Source organism: Coregonus clupeaformis, chromosome 40, assembly GCF_020615455.1.
Source record: "Coregonus clupeaformis isolate EN_2021a chromosome 40, ASM2061545v1, whole genome shotgun sequence".
NCBI classification, from domain to species: domain Eukaryota; kingdom Metazoa; phylum Chordata; class Actinopteri; order Salmoniformes; family Salmonidae; genus Coregonus; species Coregonus clupeaformis.
The window spans coordinates 1370495-1394500 of NC_059231.1; the positions used below are offsets into that span (position 1 = coordinate 1370495).

Sequence of the window (24006 nt, forward strand, 5' to 3'; positions counted from 1 at the left end):
TGTTTACTACACTGATTATTTAAATGTTGTTAATGTGACCTCTAATTGTTATAGAGAAACAAACATATGACATTTAGGAGACACTTAAATACAAAGTAACTTACAGTACAGTAACTGCATACATTTTAGTATATTTGTCCCTAGCGGGAATCAAACCCACAACCTTTAGCAATGCAATAACATCTTTATTATTTGTGAAAATAAATGATAAGTTGCAGTATTTCTCCAGCAGCGGTCTCCCTGAGTTAATGTCAAAACACGTCAACGTTAAAAGATTAATTGAGTTACCTTATGAGTACAAACTTGCCTGTTTAAAGTGACAGACTCTTAGGGCTAGATTCAAGGTGTATCACCGTAGATATGCGTTAAAATGTAAAGGTAATCACATAAAAGTATATCACAAGCATATAAATGTAACAGAATAGGGAAATTTACGTCCCCATTCATTGTAACACGAAAATACCAAATATGTTCCTGATAAATAATAATAATAATAATATGCCATTTAGCAGACGCTTTTATCCAAAGCGACTTACAGTCATGCGTGCATACATTTTTTGTGTATGGGTGGTCCCGGGGATCGAACCCACTACCTTGGCGTTACAAGCGCCGTGCTCTACCAGCTGAGCTACAGAGGACCACAAATACAACAACAGTTAAAACTGGAAAGAAGAATAAAGTACAATTATTTCCCAGACACTCTCACAGTAAGTAGCTCATTGCTTACAATTCAGCACAATTCACCTGTCTTACCTACATAGGCATAATACTATAAGACATACAGTACACCCTGTCTTACCTACATAGGCATAATACTATAAGACATACAGTACACCCTGTCTTACCTACATAGGCATAATACTATAAGACATACAGTACACCCTGTCTTACCTACATAGGCATATTACTATAAGACATACAGTACACCCTGTCTTACCTTCATAGGCATATTACTATCAGACCTGTACAACATGTTAGGCTTCCCAAGAACACATTAACCTACATACTGAAAGTTGGTTTGGTGAATGTAGCTTGAATTTGATTTATTTTATGCAAATGTGTATAATCATAGTTAAGTCTAATTCAAACCCATGTTAATGTATGCAAATTAGATGCTTATAGTATGAAAAGTATAAATTGACAGCTTAATGGTGTAGGAGGAGATACATTTCAACATTCCCCCCATGTAAGTCTATGGCATTTTTATTGCCATTAAAATGCATTGGGAGCTCATTTAAATATTGTTGTAGTTCAAGAAGTATAAATGCTATCTGAAAGAAACGCTCAAGCAACCTCATTTGGGGCAGTTGATAACATAAACGGTGAAAGAGGAGATATGTGTACAAATTGCAATAATCTTGTTAGCATTCAAGTCTACGGCCCGTTTCCCCCCCATTGACATGCATCGGAGCTGATTTACAATATTGTTATATAGTTCAAAAAGTATAAATGCCATCAAACATATTTTCTCAAGCAACCCGAGTTGGGGCAGTCTGCACATTTGGAAGTTGGTTTCGTGTTAATAACTTCAATTGTTTAAGCGCTAGAGCGAGCCAAATAAATCAAATAACAATAAAAATAATATGAGTTTGTAAGAAACCTAGAGGTGTGCATTGCTTTGCATGCACACCTAAAAATATAGTACTACTACAAAGGCCTATAGGTGAGACTAGGTAACTGATCTGAAAACAGATGAAAATGGAGTGTGGATAGTCTCCCTACAGGCAGACAGACGGGTTGCCTACAACAAATGTAACAATGTTCCAGAATAGGTCTGGGATTTCCGAGGCTAGAATGTGGATTGTCAAATTACTTTTGTTCCATTCATGATAGTTATATACAATATTTAGAAACACTTTACTTCCAAATGTTGTTGTTTTTTTACTCCGTCACCCACGACCCATTCAAAACCTCCCACGACCCAAATGTGAAAATCGTTGCTCTAAGCAGACCTCGAACCCTCTAAGCAGATCTGTCAGTCACTAACTCCACTACTGTCCCTATATATTTCCATTCCTGGTATTGGGTTAAGGCCGCAACAATATACACTACTTACTTCTGACGCTTCCCTGATTTACTTAAAATAAATGTATCAGGAAGGGCTGTGAGCATTATGGAATTTGGGGTAATGATTCATTGTCATGATTGTGATTTTTTATAAAAAAAATTACCTTGTAATGCATCTTTGAAAATAAACTATGACTTACCTAATAAATACAACACAGCTTTGGTGACACCCTTGTCACAAAAACATACGGTTTCGACCGCTTGGAACTTTTGGAAAGGAATCTTCTACTCCTGACCGTGTTGTTTTGCTTGTAAAATGATTGCCAACTTTACCCACTTCATTTAAAAATTAAAAACGTATATTGTTTATATGTTTTTGAATATAAAGTAGAATCCCCCTTCTCCTAAAATGAATGTATTAAGACGATTGGTTCACGGTTATGGTCCATAATGTATATAGCCTCCCTTCTGTTATTTTATTTTACTGCTGCTCTTTAGGTATTTGCTTTTATTTTATTTTAATTAACATGTTTTTTTATTTAAATTTTACCATTTTTAAAAGAAAAACTGCATTGTTGGTTAAGGGCTTGTCAGTAAGCATTCCACTGTAAAGTCTACACCTGTTGTATTCGGCGCATGTGGCAAATACAATTTGATTTGATTTGATTGAATTGTCGGTTACACGACTATATGACAATTGTGCCAGCCCTAATATCAGGAAGTTGTCTTTTTTGTGCGTACATTAGTACTTTGAGAGCTTTGGATGGTAGCCAATATACTGAATTCACACATTCCAAACCCTCTGATATAGTTTGCAACTCCACGGATAATTGAGGTCTCCAAGATCACGAAAGAAGACACTCCAACTGCAGTTGGCCTAGACAAAAACATAGGAAAGAGAACATACTATCAGCACTATTAGCAGATGTATGTTATTAATGCAGATTCATGTCATTAAAGAATATCAAAACTATTCAAGAACATACAGCAAATGAGATGTTAAGCAGATTCCAACTTACTTGTTTTCCATCCTTTTTAATATTATTTCTTGATAAGAGGCTTTCTAGGGGAAAGCAAAGATCAAAATAATAATAATTAGTAATTAGAGAACAAAGCACAGCACTTAGACAGTTATCTCCATGTACAAAATCAATGCACAAGTTCATCTGTCACACAGGATTCAATACATTTACTTTACATGCTGGTATTATACAATACAAGGATCGCAACATAATGGATACTTACGTAGAGTCGCAGTGGTCTAAGGCACTGCATCGCAGTGCTAGCTGTGCCACTAGAGATCCTGGTTCGAATCCAGGCTCTGTCGCAGCTGGCCGCGACCGGGAGACCCATGGGCAGCGCACAATTGGCCTAGCGTCGTCCAGGGTAGGGGAGGGAATGGCCGGCAGGGATGTAGCTCAGTTGATAGAGCATGGCGTTTGCAACGCCAGGGTTGTGGGTTCGATTCCCATGGGGGACCAGTATGAAAAAAAACAAATAATAATAATAAATAAATAAATAAATAATGTATTCACTCTGGATAAGAGCGTCTGCTAAATGACTAAAATGTAAATGTAAATGAGTCGGCAGAGCCGCCAGAGTGGCCAGAGTCGGCAGAGCGGGAAGACTGAGAGCCATTTGAAGAGCTTGAGGAAACGGTTATTTTTCTGTTGGACGTTCTGTCAGAACCTTAAATACATAAACATTCATCCTGAACTTTCCAGAACAAAATACACCTTAAAACAGCAGAAGATTATTTACTTTAAAAATGGATTGCACTAAAATATTAGTGGAATAATCTTTTTCATTGCATGTAAACAGCATATCCTGTATATGACCATAATCTATTGACAATAATCACAGTGTTGTGTGCATGTAAATGTGCGTAAGATCCCTCCCACAAGCTACGTTTTTTCTCTCTGTCACCCTCCACAATTACGCTTCACCTTCTTTGTGCTTGTGATGTGTGGATAAACAAACAACAAACTGAAAGTAATTTCTGGGGGAGGAGAGGCAACCATGTAGACTTAGGTTCGTTTTTAAGAACATGTAAGAGGTCTGGATGATCAATAAACTCAAAACTTGACAGCGTCTTCAGGTCCACAAAAATACCTTGCATCAAGTCATCGGTGCATTTAAAGTGACATTTAGATGAATTTGCATTCATAGACTGGTTTCAGATTGTTCATTGAAGAACCCGTTTTCAACCCCGACTATGAAGCTATACAAATACAGGAATTAAACGTCTTAAAGTGGTCTCTTGAGTCGTGCACTGGAGAGCATCAGCTGGTTGACTCACTGAAAAGCAGCATATTTCTTATTTTAACATTAAACTGTGAAAATCACATCAGCTTCTACTTTCCTTATTGATACTGGGGACATTTAAACATGAACGCATTAATGGAAGACTTAGCGATACAACATCACCAGAGCAGTTGGGTGACGTATTCATGCTCTACAACATTCGGAGAGTACGACCCTGCCTTACACAGGAAGCGGCACAGGTCCTAATCCAGGCACTTGTCATCTCCCGTCTGGACTACTGCAACTCGCTGTTGGCTGGCCTCCCTGCCTGTGCCATTAAACCCCTACAACTCATCCAGAATGCCGCAGCCCGTCTGGTGTTCAACCTTCCCAAGTTCTCTCACGTCACCCCCCTCCTCCGCACACTCCACTGGCTTCCAGTTGAAGCTCGCATCCGCTACAAGACTATGGTGCTTGCCTATGGAGCAGTGAGGGGAACGGCACCTCTGTACCTTCGGGCTCTGATCAGTCCCTACACCCAAACGAGGGCATTGCGTTCATCCACCTCTGGCCTGCTGGCTCCCCTTCCTCTGTGGAAGCATAGTTCCCGCTCAGCCCAGTCAAAACTGTTCGCTGCTCTGGCACCCCAATGGTGGAACAAGCTCCCTCACGACGCCAGGACAGCGGAGTCACTCACCACCTTCCGGAGGCATTTGAAACCCCACCTCTTTAAGGAATACCTGGGATAGGATAAAGTAATCCTTCTACCCCCCCAAAATTGTAAAGTGGTTATCCCACTGGCTATAGGGTGAACGCACCAATTGGTGAGTCGCTCTGGATAAGAGCGTCTGCTAAATGACGTAAATGTGCATCTTGAGCAAGGAACCTAACCCTAATTGCTCCTGTAAGTCGCTCTGGATAAGAGCGTCTGCTAAATGACTAAAATGTAAATGTAAATGTATGAAGTCTCTCCACCACAGACCATATATCTATGCTCCCAACAGTGTATGGTGATGTCATATTGCTGAGTCTGGATTTGATATATCTCTGCTTCAATTTCCCAGGTTTCAAGTACGCAAAGTAGATTGAAAACATACGAGAGGGGTCACTTATCAATATAAAAATGTATTATCACTGACAATAACTCTCCACGTGGCAGGTTTTGCTAGGGGGAAATAAATGTTTTTTTAATGTTTTATTTCAATCAGTAATGGAGGAAATGCCTTGACGGATTATTTACATAATTTTTGCAAAGGTCTTTAACGTTCAACTCCTCAAATTATACTCTTAATGAAAAGGGAAACAACTGCCAGACTGAAATTCTTTACTGCCGAAGGGTCATACTTGAGTCCACTGAGATTTAAACATAAAATAACTTCTGTCTTACCATGAAGTTTTAGTAAAAGAGAAATCTGAACTCACCATCGTTGAGCAGAGGAACACCCTTCTCCAGGGGACTTGCTGAGAATCGGAAAAAATGAACATTTCACAATAACTTCCACCTCACCTTTTCAGGTTACTGATTGATATAAAATCCTTCGTAAAGGATTCACTCCTCTATTGCGTACAGCGCAACACAGTTCAGTACTCACTTGCACATAGTATTTCCTTTTCAGACGTTTGTTCTAGAAAGACAGTAGAAAGATTAATGTTATAACAGCCTTCAGAATTAGAAAACGGACTAACCTTTCCCTGTGTAATAATGAAAATGAATGTTAGTCCAATAAACAAAGAGTTAAATGTAAGAATATTTGTTAAATAAAATATAATGATCACTGTATTGTTGAGTAGACACTGCAGCAATTGAGTACAGTAGTTAGAAACCCCTCATTGAGTACAGTAGTTAGAAACCCCTCATTGAGTACAGTAGTTCGAAACCCCTCATTGAGTACAGTAGTTCGAAACCCCTCATTGAGTACAGTAGTTAGAAACCCCTCATTGAGTACAGTAGTTCGAAACCCCTCATTGAGTACAGTAGTTAGAAACCCCTCATTGAGTACAGTAGTTCGAAACCCCTCATTGAGTACAGTAGTTCGAAATCCCTCATTGAGTACAGTAGTTAGAAACCCCTCCTTGAGTACAGTAGTTTGAAACCCCTCATTGAGTACAGTAGTTAGAAACCTCTCATTGAGTACAGTAGTTTGAAACCCCTCATTGAGTACAGTAGTTAGAAACCCCTCATTGAGTACAGTAGTTTGAAACCTCTCATTGAGTACAGTAGTTAGAAACCTCTCATTGAGTACAGTAGTTTGAAACCCCTCATTTTGCAGTATTATCAACAGGGATATATAGTGGTTAAAAGAATAGGTGGGAACTTACCTTTTCCGTTGCTGAACTTCTGTGTCATTACGAAAACCACTTGGATAATAGGAGAAAAAGATGTGGCAGTTAGTTTTTTCCTCATCATCGGTAATATAAATCATATCAATCTGTTTCAATCATTTCAATGACTAAACTAAATACATCTAACACTATGGTGTTGTGTGTTATTGACATTCAAATGTACTGATGCACTGGATGTTTTAGTTGTTGCCACATTTGTGTGTCTGCTGGTGTCTATAGCGGTGAAGAGGGCTTGACATACCAACAAAGATGACCAATGAGACCAATACCAAGACCACTGGGACAATGATGATGGAGATGTCCTGCCCTGAGATCAAAGAAGAATTGCTCAATGTGAATACATTTGATTTCAAGACTAACATCACACTATTAGGAAGACATCGATTAGATAATTAATCAAGTTGTGTTAAATCGTGATTAAAACGCATCAGACTCTAGGGTTCAGAGGGTCACAACATCACTTCACAGCAGCCCCTAAGAATGTACGTTTGAAAAGAGCCTGTCATTTACAACTGGTTTGCTAATTGATGAATAACATAGAAAAGTCTAGAACATAACATTTAGATGTAACATTTAGAAACAAAAACCTGGATTCCCAGGGTCCTTGAGAACTGATTTGGATAATAGGAGAACTACTAACTTTGAGTATTGCTGCTGTTGCATTTCCTGCTGTTGCTGCGAATGCTGTCCCTGTTAGCAGACAGAACCACATCACCGCTAATGTGTTGGACAGTGCATGTGTAGTCGTGCTTCTGTAGGTCTTCAGGGGACACAGTGAGATGGGTTCTCTTCTGATACGTCCCATCCCCGTTAGGCAGGGTCTCTTCATGCTTCACATCATCATGGATCTCTACTCCATCTCTTCTCCAAAATATCATGGTAGCGTCTGGATAGAAGCCTGTTGCATGGCAGGTCACTCGATAGGAGAGGTCATTCTGAAGCAAAGATACCTGCGGTGGGACTGTGGAAAGCAAATATACAAACATCAGGTTATTGATCAAATATACAAACATCAGGATGTTGATCAAATATATACACCTCTACAGAGTGTATTTTGTTATTCAGATGACAGCATCTGGCTGTACACTATTCCACAGATGATGGCTACTGGACAAGTCAACAACACTGACTGCATGTTTGAAAAATCTAACAGTATGTACACGTCATTAGAATTTCCAAGACATAGAAATAGTAAACCCACTCAAATTGTGCAAAAAACGAATTAAGTCTTAATAATACCTTTCCTATCCCGCATGCTTTGATGAGAAACATATTTCTTCAGCCATTCAATACAGGTATGGGTTAGATATTGAGTTTTGGCTTTAAGCTTAGGACCATCAGCATCCCACTTCAATTTGGTCCTAAATCCCTGCTGAACAGGTGCAATCCATCTTTCTTGCTCCAGATCAAATGTCAGGAAGTCCTCTCCTCCATATCCATATCAATCAATCAATCAATTTTATTTTATATAGCCCTTCTTACATCAGCTAATATCTCGAAGTGCTGTACAGAAACCCAGCCTAAAACCCCAAACAGCTAGTAATGCAGGTGTAGAAGCACGGTGGCTAGGAAAAACTCCCTAGAAAGGCAAAACCTAGGAAGAAACCTAGAGAGGAACCAGGCTATGAGGGGTGGCCAGTCCTCTTCTGGCTGTGCGGGTGGAGATTATAACAGAACCATGCCAAGATGTTCAAAAATGTTCATAAGTGACAAGCATGGTCAAATAATAATCAGGAATAAATCTCAGTTGGCTTTTCATAGCCGATCATTAGAGTTTAAAACAGCAGGTCTGGGACAGGTAGGGGGTTCCATAACCGCAGGCAGAACAGTTTAAACTGGAATAGCAGCAAGGCCAGGCGGACTGGGGACAGCAAGGAGTCACCACGGCCGGTAGTCCCGACGTATGGTCCTAGGGCTCAGAACCATACAGTTCATCTCCATCTGTAGCACCAGTTTCCTCATTCCACTCACAGCTATACATTTTCTGCAATGCAAGGGCACCTAAAGGGAAACCAACATAATAACATTGATCCTTCAGTGTTCAATGAGTGTTTACTGTTAGCTATCTATCAAAACATGCTCTGATGATGGCCTACTAACTTGTCTGGTTGAAGCGTTCTCTTGCAGTGTCCATGTTGGTTTTGAACACCTTCTCAGTGTCCATAAGAAGTTGTGTATTTCTTCTCCAGAAGTCTGCATCCACAGCTATTTTTACCCACTCCTGTCGAGCTACCACTTGCTTTGTAGAGCTGTCATATAAATAAATTGGTTGCTCATCCAAATATGCAACAGCGCTGAACTCTGGAAGGCCAGTAGATTGTGGGAGCGCTGTGTAGAAATATTTCAGGGAATGGGTAGCTAGAAAAAAAATCACAAGCACAGGTATACATTTATGGATGGAAACGGAAGCAATCCTGTTACATAAACACACACAATTACTTGGTAGCAGTAGTAGCATAACAGTTTAATAATCATGGTAGCACTAGTGGCATAACAGTATAATAATCATGGTAGCACTAGTGGTATAACAGTATAATAATCATGGTAGCACTAGTGGTATAACAGAATAATAATCATGGTAGCACTAGTGGCATAACGGAATAATAATCATGGTAGCACTAGTGGTATAACGGAATAATAATCATGGTAGCACTAGTGGTATAACAGTATAATAATCATGGTAGCACTAGTGGCATAACAGTATAATAATCATGGTAGCACTAGTGTTATAACAGTATAATAATCATGGTAGCACTAGTGGTATAACAGTATAATAATCATGGTAGCACTAGTGGTATAACAGTATAATAATCATGGTAGCACTAGTGGTATAACAGAATAATAATCATGGTAGCACTAGTGGCATAACAGTATAATAATCATGGTAGCACTAGTGGTATAACAGAATAATAATCATGGTAGCACTAGTGGTATAACAGTATAATAATCATGGTAGCACTAGTGGTATAACAGAATAATAATCATGGTAGCACTAGTGGTATAACAGTATAATAATCATGGTAGCACTAGTGGTATAACAGTATAATAATCATGGTAGCACTAGTGGTATAACAGAATAATAATCATGGTAGCACTAGTGGCATAACATAATAATAATCATGGTAGCACTAGTGGTATAACAGAATAATAATAATGGTAGCACTAGTGGTATAACAGAATAATAATCATGGTAGCACTAGTGGTATAACAGTATAATAATCATGGTAGCACTAGTGGTATAACAGTATAATAATCATGGTAGCACTAGTGGTATAACAGAATAATAATCATGGTAGCACTAGTGGTATAACAGTATAATAATAATGGTAGCACTAGTGGCATAACAGTGAACAGGCCATTTATGACCTACCTGTTGAACTGTTAAAACCTGGGCCACCTGACATTCTTACACACAGTCACACCACTTCTGCTGCTGCCATACTGTTTATTAGTATTATTATTATTATTAATCCCTGCCTACATGTACATATTTACCTCAGTATCCCTGCACATTGTAAATGTGATACTGGCATATACTGTAGCTTCCTCTTTTATTGAGTATGTCTAGAGATTTTATGTTGTTATTAGTTCTACTTTTTGATATTGAATACGCCATTGTTGGGTAGGGCAAGAAAGTCAAGCATTTCATTGTGCTGGTGCAAGTGACAACTAAAACTTGACCTTGTAACATTGTGTGTTTACAAAAACAATGGAGCACAGCCTATTTTAGGTCAGTGTTTCCCAACCCTGGTCCTCCAGTACCCCCAACAGTATACATTGTCGTTGTAGCCCTGGACAAACACACCTCATTCAACTCATTGAGGGCTTGATGATTAGTTGACCAGTTGAATCAGGTGTGTTTGTCCAGGGCTTATATTTGAGGTACAGTCTAATGGGGTAAGGCCGTTGTACTTATGAGGCATGTGTTCAAGAATCAATGATTAAATATAGTTAATTAATATAAATGTCTATTAGACTGTTGGTCTAGGCCTATTGAACATACCTATTTATAGGTCACGTTCTTTCAAATCATGGGGTAGGCTATATATTTCAATATGTAGCTATATATTTCAATATGTTATGTACCCTTCGTGGGAACAAAAATACTCACCTGCGCATGTGATGGGAATACCAACCATGTAAAAATATGAACAACCGTATTTTGAAACTATTAGAAATAGCCTAGTCCTAGCAGTAACTTGATACGTCGATGCAAAACAATCACATTTCTTACATTTCTTTACACAATGTGTGTACTTGACTTATATGTCTTAAGTAGCCTGTTTTGTGTAGGCTCCATGTTTTTTTTTGCCTCCTAGAAAATAGAAATAATGCCAAATCTGTTTCTCTATTCAGACAGAAGACGTACAATTAAGTTTTATAATTTAATGGATGTAAACACACTCATAATGACCTATTAAAATCATGGTAGCACTAGCAGCATAACAGTGAAGATGGTAAGCCTTTTGACAACTGAGTCCTACTTTGATATCTGGTATGTTGGTTTACAAAAACAAATGGAAACAATGGACCACAGCCTTGAAATGCAGGTATAGCCTATCGGGGTAAGACGGTAATTAACTTTATGAAGAATGGTATTCTTCAAGAATCAATGATTACATATAATGAATTGGTATGTCCACTGGACAGTAGGGCCTTTTGTACATCCAGTACCTTGGTACACTAATTATAGGTCACATGCTTTCAAATCAAGGAATAGACTAAATATTTATATTTGATGTACCTCTTGAGTGAGAAAAAAAAACCACTGACCTGCGCATGTCATGAGAATCCAATACGTTACCAATATGGTAGAAATATGAACAATCCTAATTGAAACTTGATACCTCAATCGAAGCGAAACAATTTAAGGGAACGAGATCAACTTTGGACACGCGTGATTGGTTGAAAAATCCAGTTGTACTCATCATCACTTATATCTAGGTAAACTGTACAGGTGCCGGTTGTAAGTGAACGTAACTTCGAGAGATCACGTTGAAAGACACAATAGGCTATACTGAAGATTTAAAAAATGGTTTCATTGACTTATAAATTGAGTAATATTGTGCCACGGTAATTTAGTAAGATATCCAGGGCAGGTGATTGTAGCCTAGTGTTAAGAGATTTAGCTACAAGAAAAGGTACATTTCTTTAAACAATGAGTGCGCTTGCCTTAGAAGTCTAAAGTGGCCTGTTTTGTGAATGCTCTTCATTTGTTTAGCCTCCTAGAAAATATAAATAATGTCAAATCTGTTTCCTCTATTTGGGATAGAAGACATATAACGCTAGACTACGATTAGGTTTTTCTTTTTTATATCATCAACCCTTCCCTGGCTGCAGAGCCCGACACTCAGTTTGGCCAATAATCTCGGAACTCAACCTACATTAACGGTACCACATTCAAGTCTATAAGAAATAGCGTTGTTGGATTGTGGTTATTTTACTACAAAAACAGCATTTGATTTAAGGCAATTATTTAGCCGCTTTAAGCCTAACCAAACAATATAAATGCTCTCACCTGAGTATACTGTAGACACGCTGAGACACAACCATATCACCTGGATTTGGCCTACCATGTTTAATGTACAACAACGGTTGGTAGTACCAGCAACCGTTGGTGTACATTAATTATGTTATTCTTTGCACTAACACCTAGAATGTGAGTAGACTAGCGTCCATATCCGTATTTATATGCGCACACAAATGGGCGCACACAAATGTAACGAATGATTAATATGGCCTTAACACGGTCACATGTAACTAGGCAGAAATCAGTCTGCCAACCGCCCTAAAAAGCATAAAATAAAATAAAATCCTGCTGGACTTGTTTTTCCACATTGAAAATACATTTGCAACTCCTTTACTGGAAACGAAACACATTTTTCAACTGCTTACTTGAAATTAAGCGTGTTTTTCAACTACTTTAATTCAAAATAAAACACGTTGTTTTCAATTGCTTTACTTTAAGGTAATTAATGCAACATTTTCAAGTAATTTCAATTAATTAAATATATACGTTTTGGATAATTACGATTTAGAATTAGAATATTAGGATATAATACTAAATTGTAATTATTTTGCACTATGGCCTATTTATTGCCTTACCTCCATAACTTACTACATTTGCACACACTGTATATAGATTTTCTATTGTGTTTTTGTCTGTAGGTTTTGCTTATCCCTTATGTAACTCTGTGTTGTTGTTGTTTTTATCGCACTGCTTTGCTTTATCTTGGCCAGGTCACAGTTGTAAATGAGAATTTGTTCTCAACTGGCTTACCTGGTTAATTTTTTTTAAAAATAAATAAATAAATAAATATATTAGGATACTTTCATGAAAAGTAATACTAATTTTCAGGGCCACAACTTTGGTTTTAGAAGTGGGGGGGACATAACTTGGCAGGGGATCTGGGGGGTTCTCATTTCCTTAATTTCTACACAATCTAATATGACCCATGGCCCTTCTATCCGTCTCTATTTAGAACAACAAAAAGTAAGCAAAAATGCCCACAGACATCAAGCTAGTAGGTAAGAGATCATTACTAAATATGTTTAAGTGATCGGTAAGACTGAACTATATTTTTGTTCAGTGTAATTCATATCATAGGCCTAATAGTACTGTAGAGCTCTTATTACTTGCGCACAATAAAGCTGGGTCACCCCGTCCTGCCCCTAGGGGTCCACGGCCCTGCAGCGCCCCAACCCAACACACCCCACTCAGCTTTAGGGTCTTAGTGAAACATTCATTATTGGTTTCAGGTGTGTTAGGTCAAGGCCAGAGTGACAACCAACAGTACGGCAGACCCCCAGGGCCAGGACTGACCAGCCCAGCAGCTAGGGATTGTCTAAATAGATATCTTCCCTGACATGGGCATGTTTTCAATACAGACTCCTTTTGTCGTACAGTATTCCATATAAGGCATCCAGACCTTATGAAAGTTGCACAGTATACCCTTAATCTTATAATTAATCAAATCTAGTGATACATAACTTGACATTTCTTCCATCCATTGTGAGAGGATAACCAACCTTCCAATTAATGACACTCCATTTCTTAGCCGCTATAAATGCTAGGTTACACAGTTTCTTCTGATAACATTCTCCAGTATCAACATTTCCAAGCAAACAAAAACAGGGAGAATGAAGAATCTGTAGACATGCTGAGATGAAGGAACATACTCTTTGCCAGAATTCAGCCAGCCTTCACAAGACCATAACATATGCAAATATGTCCCCTTTTGTGTTTTACACCTCTAGCAGAAGAATAACATTTCTGAGTGCATGATATTCAGTTTCACTGGCATATAGTACGTTCTATGGATGGTCTTAAACTGCAGTAATTTATGTCTGCGATTACATGAGCATGACTGGGCATTTAACATATCTGTATCCATTCGTCATCATCAATAGCGTTTCCCAAGTCTTCCTCACATTTTTTTGGGACATGTTTTGCGTAATTGGGAAAAGCCTCTATCAACCGTTGATACAGTTTGGAAATCAACTTTAGAAGTTTGTTAGACTGCCTTTAAATAGTTTTAATCTTTGAAGCTTCTTTCTGCATAGAGAATAAAGTGTTGTATCGGCAAACGTTCACCTCTGCAATGTCACAGACTGGCTTCCTCGTCTGCCTGACCCTGATGAGACCCCTGTCACCATCTGATCCTGCTCAGATGAGGCATGACAAAAGAATGACCTTGGTGTACATTTATACATTATATTAACCATGGATAGAATCAATGGTTCAATAATTGAAATGACCATTATTCCCAGATCTTAGACTTTAGCCTACCCATCAACTCAAGATGGAACTTTGTATCAATTCACTGATTGTTATAAATATACTGCAAAATTCACCTGAGCTCCGTAGACACCTGTCACCATCGGATCCTGCTAAGACATGATGAGCATAGTGTTGTGTACTAACTGTGCACCATGACAGTGAAGCCTGTAGAGCTGTTTATACCGTGTCAGTGTGAAAAGTAGGGAATTAGCTAGGGAAACTGACAGATCAATAACGTTACATTGCAATACTGACTGATACAGTATATTCACATTGCGCTGAAAAAGCATCAGAATATTGGTCTTCAATCGTTTGGCAGCTGGTTTCATTGTTTGATTCAGGTCTAGTGTGCTTGAGGCAAAAATAATAGCTAAAGTTTGGGATCTAGCTAGCTAGCTAGCTTACGTTAGCCAACTTTTGGCTAGCTCTAGCTAAATGGTACATCATCAAATGTACTTCTGTTGAAACGGGACAAAACAAAGGCTACAAAACATTTCCATACACACACAACAGCTGTTAGATACTGCTACCTAACAGATAGCTAGATGCTAGCTAGAGCTGAACTGGCTGTGGTAGCTAGTTCATTCACTTCGGTCGAGAGGGGATGAAACATTAGCTAATGCAACATGTCAGTTACACTACTAGCTCAGCACTGGGAGTACTTTTTTTGTGTTGCTTTTACAACTCGGAGAAAAGCGCAACGCAGTCAGCAGCTGCCTCTGTTCATCTCTCCCGTCCTATACATTGCAGTCCTAAACTCTGCCTGCTGAAACTGGAAACTGCTTCCCCGACCGCTTTGAGGGGTCCGCATGGTCCTAAAGCACACCCCGCAGTGTTGTGTATGTTGATAGGGGAGAAATATGCAATTTTAGAATGTGGGGTGGTCAAGTGAAAGTTGCGCCCCTGCTACTTTTACCCTTATCATAACCAAGGGAGCCATTATTTAAAAAAAATGTTTTGTCATTAAATTGTTTTAAACAAATTATGTACTTAAAATCGTTTCTTTTTTATCCAAAGTAATGTTGATCTTTGATTTAAAACAATCACAGTAAGTGATTTAATTGTTACACAGAAATGATTTAATATTTAAATAAAAATGTCTGCATTGGACCTTTAAAGGTTTGGTTTATTCCACATTGAATTTGTAATGATGTTGATTGTTGAACTGAGTCTGTGCTTGTAATGTTTCTTTCAGTTTGCCTCAATCCCAGCTTATCTTCCATATATATCCTTGTTATTGTTAATGAGGGGAATCTGACTCCACTCTCTTCTCTCTGGCCTCCTCTCATATCAGTAAACTCCCCAGCAGAGTCCCAACTGCAGCTCATATAGCAGTCCCTGTTGTTACCCTTAGTGGAGTCCTCACAGACCCAGCTTCTATAGCAGTCCCTGTTGTTACCCTTAGTGGAGCCCTCACAGAGCCAGCTTCTATAGCAGTCCCTGTTTCTACCCTTAGTGGAGCCCTCACAGACCCAGCTTCTATAGCAGTCCCTGTTGTTACCCTTAGTGGAGCCCTCACAGAGCCAGCTTCTATAGCAGTCCCTGTTGCTACCCTTAGTGGAGCCCTCACAGACCCAGCTTCTATAGCAGTCCCTGTTGTTACCCTTAGTGGAGCCCTCACAGACCCAGCTTCTATAGCAGTCCCTGTTGTTACCCTTAGTGGAGCCCTCACAGACCCAGCTTCTATAGCAGTCCCTGTTGTTACCCTTAGTGGAGCCCTCACAGACCCAGCTTCTATAGCAGTCCCTGTTGTTACCCTTAGTGGAGCCCTCACAGACCCAGCTTCTATAGCAGTCCCTGTTGTTACCCTTAGTGGAGCCCTCACAGACCCAGCTTCTATAGCAGTCCCTGTTGTTACCCTTAGTGGAGCCCTCACAGAGCCAGCCATGCCCCCTGCGGCAGCTCCTATGGTAGTCCCTTATTATTTTAGATAACATAATCTATTTGCATGATTTCATATATGGCACAGAACCAGTTAAAATGTAAGGGTAAAGGTTTTTGCTGAATTTATTTGGTAAAAAAACATTTTTTATTGACCCTCACCACGGAGCACAGACCTCTGCCGACCTCTTCGCCTCAACGGCCATTGAAAAACTTTAATTAATGATAACATAACCAGGACCACTGCCCTCACTGTTTCCTGCCACCATTTAATCTATCTTCCTCAGCAGCTCTGGGTCCTGAGTGATGTCATCATCCCATGCATTGTTTGACCTGGTGTTTATAGAATGGTACCTATTCCCACAATTCTCCACCATCTCCTGGAGAAAACCATGTCTCATCTAGTGACTTGCCCCTCAGTGTCATGTGCCTCCACAGTGTGGTTTAGAAGCTCGAGGTGGCCCTCTACTGTCCAGTTCCTGCCTTTGCGTGAGTTTACAGGGATTACCATGACGAAGGCATGGGGACCTGGTTTACACATGGACATGCTGGCTTCCTTGTTGCAGTGGACAAGGAGAGGGTCCTGCACAGAGTACTGGATCCAGCGTTCTGGTGTGCTGACCAAGGTGACCCGCCGGCCGTCCACTAAACTCTGTCTCCTAACACATCTCCACGTCCCTCATGGTGTCAAACAGCTTCCTGTCCAGTATGGTGTTTCCTGTCAGACTCTTCTCCAGGCAATCCCTCCTCAGGAGGACAATTCTCAGCTCAGGGAGACTATGCTGATGCCCTATTAGAGAGAAGAGTGAATGTTTTATGACAAATAACACATTTGATTTTAGGCATTGCAGTATGACCAAATGTCAAGTTTCAAGTTTTATTAGTCGTAAGTACATGATACACATGGTATACACCGTCCAACTAAATGTTTATTTGCAGGTTTCTTCTGGATAATGCAACAACACTAAGAAATAAAATAATATATAAACATAAAGTAAATGGCTCAGTAGAATAGAATAAACATTTTAGTATAAGTATAATACAGGAAGGCACAATTTATAGTAACACGTTTAAACATGTATCAGACAAAAGGGGGATTGGAGGGCAAGTGTTTAAATTGTGCAGTATTAGCAGCAGTAAATAAGAGTCTGGTAGCAGCAATTGTGAAGTGTGTGTAGCATGATTGTGTGTGTGTGTGTGTGTGTTTAGCTATACTTATGGGGAACAGAATTCTCCACAAGAATAGTAAACAAACAACCAGCTGGGGTTAAGGTTAGAATTAGGTTTAGAATCTAGGGTTAGGGTTAGGATTAGGTTTAGGGTTAGGATTTAGGGTAAGGATTAGTGTTAAGGTTAGGTTTAGGGTTATGGTCAACGTTAGGATCTAGGGTTAGGTTTAAGGTTAGAATTAGGGTTAGGTTTAAGGTTAGAATTAGGTTTAGGATCTAGGGTTAGGTTTAGGGTTAAGGTTAGGGTTAAGGTTAGAAAGTGCTAGGATTAGAATTAGGTTTAGGGTTAGGATCTAGGGTTAGGTTAAAGGTTAGAATTAGGTTTAGGATCTAGGGTTAGGTCTAGGGTTAAGGTTAGGGTTAAGGTTAGAAAGTTCTAGGATTAGAATTAGGTTCAGGGTTAGGTTTAGGGTTAAGGTTAGAATTAGGGGTAGAATTAGGTTTAGGGTTAAGGAAAATAGGATTTTGAATGGGACTGAATTGTGTGTCCCCACAAGGTTAGTTATACAGTACAAGACTATGTGTGTGCTAAGGTGAGGAGAGTCAGAGCAGGTGGTCAGTCCAGTTCAAGTGTTCAGCAGTCTGATGGCTTGTAGAAAGGAACTGTCTTTGAGCCTGTTGGTATCAGACCTCATGCTCCGATAAGGGAGAGAACAGCTCATTGCTGAGGTGTGTGGGGTCCTTGATGATGTTGCGGGACTTCCTCAGGCACCATTTCAAGTATATCTCATGGATGTGTGGGAACACGGCCCCAGTGATGTCCTGTAGCCCATCTACTCCTCCTGTAGCCCATCTACTCCTACTGTAGCCCATCTACTCCTCCTGTAGCCCATCTACTCCTCCTGTAGCCCATCTAGTCCTCCTGTAGCCCATCTAGTCCTACTGTAGCCCATCTAGTCCTCCTGTAGCCCATCTCTCCTCCTGTAGCCCATCTAGTCCTCCTGCACTGAATCATTGGTCTCGTTACTCATCCAGAGCTGCTTTTCCTTGAGTGAGAACCAGTACAGTTAAAATTAATCAAACATTCACGTCCTATTCACTCAGCTCTCACAGTCAGTTGAAACTGAGATCATAATTCTTCCCTCTCCATCTCTTTCGTCCTCATATACTGAAATAGTTCATTTCCCTGTAGATGTATTGCTATGCACCGTGCACCCGACACCTCTAACAAAGAAACAACTGCTAATACATCACAAGTCATGCATCTGTCTGATATTTGCTTGTACTCACTCCAAACTCTCTTCCCTATGAGCTGAGTTGACCTACCCTCAAGACACTGAGAGGAGTTGATGGGTATCAAACAGCTACACAGCCCTCTGGTGGGCACACTGGAGTTTCTATTTACTTAAAACAAACTATACAGAACTTTTGTATAGGTTACATATACAGTCGTGGTCAAAAGTTTTGAGATTTACACAAATATTAATTTTCACAATGTCTGCTGCCTCAGTTTTTATGATGGCAATTTGCATATACTCCAGAATGTTATGACGAGTGATCAGATGAATTGCAATTAATTGCAAAGTCCCTCTTTGCCATGAAAATGAACTTAATCCCAAAAAATCATTTCCACTGCATTTCAGCCCTGCCATCATGTCAGTGATTCTCTCGTTAACACAGGTGAGTGTTGACGAGGACAAGGCTGGAGATCACTCTGTCATGCTGATTGAGTTAGAATAACAGACTGGAAGCTTTAAAAGGAGGGTGGTGCTTGAAATCATTGTTCTTCCTCTGTTAACCATGGTTACCTGCAAGGAAACACGTGCCGTCATCATTGCTTTGCACAAAAAGGGCTTCACAAGCAAGGATATTGCTGCTAGTAAGATTGCACCTAAATCAACCATTAATCGGATCATCAAGAACTTCAAGGAGAGATGTTCAATTGTTGTGAAGAAGGCTTCAGGGCGCAAAAGAAAGTCCAGCAAGCGCCAGGACCGTCTCCTAAAGTTGATTCAGCTGCGGGATCGGGGCAACACCAGTGCAGAGCTTGCTCAGGAATGGCAGCAGGCAGGTGTGAGTGCATCTGCACGCACAGTGAGGCGAAGACTTTTGGAGGATGGCCTGGTGTCAAGAAGGGCAGCGAGGAAGCCACTTCTCTCCAGGAAAAACATCAAGGACAGACTGATATTCTGCTAAAGGTACTGGGATTGGACTGCTGAGGACTGGGGTAAAGTCATTTTCTCTGATGAATCCCCTTTCCGATTGTTTGGGGCATCCGGAAAAAAGCTCGTCTGGAGAAGACAAGGTGAGCGCTACCATCAGTCCTGTGTCATGCCAACAGTAACGCATCCTGAGACCATTCATGTGTGGGGTTGCTTCTCAGCCAAGGGAGTGGGCTCTCTCACAATTTTGCCTAAGAACACAGCCATGCATAAAGAATGGTACCAACACATCCTCCGAGAGCAACTTCTCCCAACCATCCAAGAACAGTTTGGTGACGAACAATGTCTTTTCCAGTATGATGGAGCACCTTGCCATAAGGCAAAAGTGATAAGTAACTAAGTGGCTCGGGGAACAAAACATCGACATTTTGGGTCCATGGCCAGGAAACTCCCCAGACCTTAATCCCATTATCCTTTGCCAAGATAATCCATCCACCTGACACGTGTGGTATGTCAAGAAGCTGATTAAACAGCATGATCATTACACAGGTGCACCTTGTGCTGGGGACAATAAAAGGCCACTCTAAAATGTGCAGTTTTGTCACACAACACAATGCCACAGATGTCTCAAGTTTTGAGGGAGCATGCAATTGGCATGTTGAATGCAGGAATTTCCACCAAAGCTGTTGCCAGATAATTTAATGTTCATTTATATATTTATATTTTTTTTTATTTAGCAGACGCTCTTATCCAGAGCGACTTACAGGAGCAATTAGGGTTAAGTGCCTTGCTCAAGGGCACATCGACAGATTTTTCACCTAGTCGGCTCGGGGATTAGAACCAGCGACCTTTCGGTTACTGGCACAACGCTCTTACCCACTAAGCTACCTGCCGCCCCACATTTCTCTACCATAAACTGCTTCCAACGTCGTTTTAAAGAATTTGGCAGTACGTCCAACCTCACAACAGCAGACCACGTGTATGGCGTCTTCTGGGCTAGTGGTTTGCTGATGTCAACGTTGTGAACAGAGTGCCCAATGGTGGGGTTATGGTATGGGCAGGCATGAGCTATGGACAACAAACACAATTGCATTTTATTGATGGCAATTTAAATGCAGAGATACTGTGACGAGATCCTGAGGCCTATTGTCGTGCCATTCATCCACCGCCATCACCTCATGTTTCAGCATGATAATGCACGCCCCCATGTCACAAGGATCTTTACACAATTCCTGGAAATTGAAAATGTCCCAGTTCTTCCATGGCCTGCATACCCACCAGACATGTCACCCATTGAGCATGGTTGGGATGCTCTGGATCGACGTGTTTGACAGCGTGTTCCAGTACCCGCTAATATCCAGCAACTTCGCACAGCCATTAAAGAGGAGTGGGACAACCTTCCACAGGCCACAATCAACAGCCTGATCAACTCTATGCGACGGAGATGTGTGGCGCTATGCCAAGAGTGTACAAAGCTGTCATCAAGGCAAAATGTGTCTACTTTGAAGAACCTAAAATATAAAATATATTTTTGATTTGTTTAACACTTTTTGGGTTACTACATGATTCCATGTGTGTTATTCCATAGTTTTGATGTCTTCACTATTATTCTACAATGTAGAAAATAGTAAAAATAAAGAAAAACCCTTGAATGAGTAGGTGTGTCCAAACTTTTGACTGGTAGTGTATATATATTACTCCTCATCTGTCTTCTGGTTAGTAGCTGTCACGGCAGTTCATAGACGGGACGGACCAAGGCGCAGCGTGATATGCATACATGTTTATTTAAACTTAATAAAACACACAATACAGGCAGGAAAACTGGCTGCCTAAGTATGAACCCCAATCAGAGACAACGAGCGACAGCTGCCTCTGATTGGGAACCACACCCGGCCAAACATAGAAATACAAACATAGAATCAACACACACATGATATTCACACCCTGACCAAACTAACTAGAGTTCTATAGGTCAGGATGTGACAGTAGCAGCAAGTCATCCCAGTTATTTAGATGTGTTTACTACCCTGATTATTTAAATGTTGTTAATGTGACCTCTAATTGATATAGAGAAACAAACATATGACATTTAGTAGACACTTAAATACAAAAGCAACTTACAGTACAGTAACTGCATACATTTTAGTATATTTGTCCCCAGCGGGAATCAAACCCACAACCTTTAGCAATGCAATAACATCTTTATTATTTGTGAAAATAAATGATCAAGTTGCAGTATTTCTCCAGCAGGGGTCTCCCTGAGTTAATGTCAAAACACGTCAACGTTAAAAGATTAATTGAGTTACCTTAGGAGTACAAACCTGCCTGTTTAAAGTGACAGACTCTTAGGGCTAGATTCAAGGTGTATCACCGTAGATATGCGTTAAAATGTAAAGGTAATCACATAAAAGTATATCACAAGCATATAAATGTAACAGAATAGGGAAATTTACGTCCCCATTCATTCTAACCCGAAAATACCAAATATGTTCCTGATAAATACAACAACAGTTAAAACTGGAAAGAAGAATAAAGTACAATTATTTCCCAGACACTCTCGCAGTAAGTAGCTCATTGCTTACAATTCAGCACAATTCACCTGTCTTACCTACACCGGCATTTTACTATAAGACATACAGTACACCCTGTCTTACCTACATAGGCATATTACTATCAGACATACAGTACACCCTGTCTTACCTCCATAGGCATATTACTATAAGACATACAGTACACCCTGTCTTACCTACATAGGCATATTACTATCAGACATACAGTACACCCTGTCTTACCTCCATAGGCATATTACTATAAGACCTGTACAACATGTTAGGCTTCCCAAGAACACATTAACCTACATACTGAAAGTTGGTTTGGTGAATGTAGCTTGAATTTGATTTATTTTATGCAAATGTATATAATCATAGTTAAGTCTAATTCAAACCCATGTTAATGTATGCAAATTAGATGCTTATAGTATGAAAAGTATAAATTGACAGCTTAATGGTGTAGGAGGAGATACATTTCAACATTCCCCCCATGTAAGTCTATGGCATTTTTATTGCCATTAACATGCATTGGGAGCTCATTTAAATATTGTTGTAGTACAAGAAGTATAAATGCTATCTGAAAGAAACGCTCAAGCAACCTCATTTGGGGCAGTTGATAACATAAACGGTGAAAGAGGAGATGTGTGTACAAATTGCAATAATCTTTTTAGCATTCAAGTCTACGGCCCGTTTCCCTGCATCGGAGCTGATTTACAATATTGTTATATAGTTCAAAAAGTATAAATGCCATCAAACATATTTTCTCAAGCAACCCGAGTTGGGGCAGTCTGCACATTTGGAAGTTGGTTTCGTGTTAATAACTTCAATTGTTTAAGCGCTAGAGCGAGCCAAATAAATCAAATAACAATAAAAAATAATATGAGTTTGTAAGAAACCTAGTGTTGTGCATTGCTTTGCATGCACACCTAAAAATATAGTACTACTACAAAGGCCTATAGGTGAGACTAGGTAACTGATCTGAAAACAGATGAAAATGGAGTGTGGATAGTCTCCCTACAGGCAGACGGGTTGCCTACAACAAATGTAACAATGTTCCAGAATAGGTCTGGGATTTCCGAGGCTAGAATGTGGATTGTCAAATTACTTTTGTTCCATTCATGATAGTTATAAATGTGTCTATACACAATATTTAGAAACATTTTACTTCCAAATGTTGTTTTTTTTACTCCGTCACCCACGACCCATTCAAAACCTCCCACGACCCAAATGTGAAAATCGTTGCTCTAAGCAGACCTCGAGCCCTCTAAGCAGATCTGTCAGTCACTAACTCCACTACTGTCCCTATATATTCCCATTCCTGGTATTGGGGTTAAGGCCGCAACAATATACACTACTTACTTCTGACGCTTCCCTGATTTACTTAAAATAAATGTATCAGGAAGGGCTGTGAGCATTATGGAATTTGGGGTAATGATTCATTGTCATGATTGTGATTTTTTATTTTATTTTACCTTGTAATGCATCTTTGAAAATAAACTATGACTTACCTAATAAATACAACACAGCTTTGGTGACACCCTTGTCACAAAAACATATGGTTTTGACCGCTTGGAACTTTTGGAAAGGAATCTTCTACTCCTGACCGTGTTGTTTTGCTTGTAAAATGATTGCCAACTTTACCCACTTCATTTAAAAATTAAAAACTTCTATTGGGTAAACTATATGTTTTTGAATATAAAGTAGAATCCCCCTTCTCCTAAAATGAATGTATTAAGACGATTGGTTCACGGTTATGGTCCATAATGTATATAGCCTCCCTTCTGTTATTTTATTTTACTGCTGCTCTTTAGGTATTTGCTTTTATTTTATTTTGATTAACATTTTTTTTATTTAAATTTTACTATTTTTAA

The 24006-nt window shown here is 39.7% G+C and overlaps 1 protein-coding gene and 2 long non-coding RNA genes across 3 annotated transcripts; all 3 read right to left on the reverse strand.

Annotated features, from left to right (window-relative positions):
- Window positions 1-573: 573 nt before the first annotated feature.
- Window positions 574-23974, reverse strand: LOC123482908. The gene is made up of 3 exons (XR_006658007.1): window positions 22358-23974; window positions 800-962; window positions 574-753 (listed from the first exon to the last, which is right to left on the reverse strand). It is a non-coding gene; the product is annotated as an uncharacterized LOC123482908 (long non-coding RNA).
- On the reverse strand, window positions 2603-3290 carry LOC123482909. The gene is made up of 3 exons (XR_006658008.1): window positions 3253-3290; window positions 3027-3070; window positions 2603-2884 (listed from the first exon to the last, which is right to left on the reverse strand). It is a non-coding gene; the product is annotated as an uncharacterized LOC123482909 (long non-coding RNA).
- On the reverse strand, window positions 5150-12232 carry LOC123482907 (major histocompatibility complex class I-related gene protein-like). The gene is made up of 9 exons (XM_045212042.1): window positions 12113-12232; window positions 8695-8952; window positions 8518-8595; window positions 7834-8031; window positions 7235-7555; window positions 6836-6901; window positions 6571-6609; window positions 5844-5876; window positions 5150-5712 (listed from the first exon to the last, which is right to left on the reverse strand). The coding sequence occupies exons 1-9, from the start codon at window positions 12168-12170 to the stop codon at window positions 5648-5650; spliced, it is 1116 nt and encodes a 371-aa protein (XP_045067977.1). The 5' UTR covers window positions 12171-12232; the 3' UTR covers window positions 5150-5647.
- Window positions 23975-24006: the final 32 nt, after the last annotated feature.

What these genes read in the sequence shown, in the direction of transcription:
- LOC123482907 (XM_045212042.1), bottom strand. Translation starts at nt 12,170, where the DNA reads ATGGTAGGCCAAATCCAGGTGATATGGTTGTGTCTCAGCGTGTCTACA. An exon ending in CGTGTCTACAGTATACTCAG is followed by an intron (nt 8,953 to 12,112) that starts GTGAGAGCATTT and finishes TTTTTTTTCTAG; the next exon opens with CTACCCATTCCCTGAAATAT. An exon ending in AAAGGAAATACTATGTGCAA is followed by an intron (nt 5,713 to 5,843) that starts GTGAGTACTGAA and finishes TCCGATTCTCAG; the next exon opens with CAAGTCCCCTGGAGAAGGGT.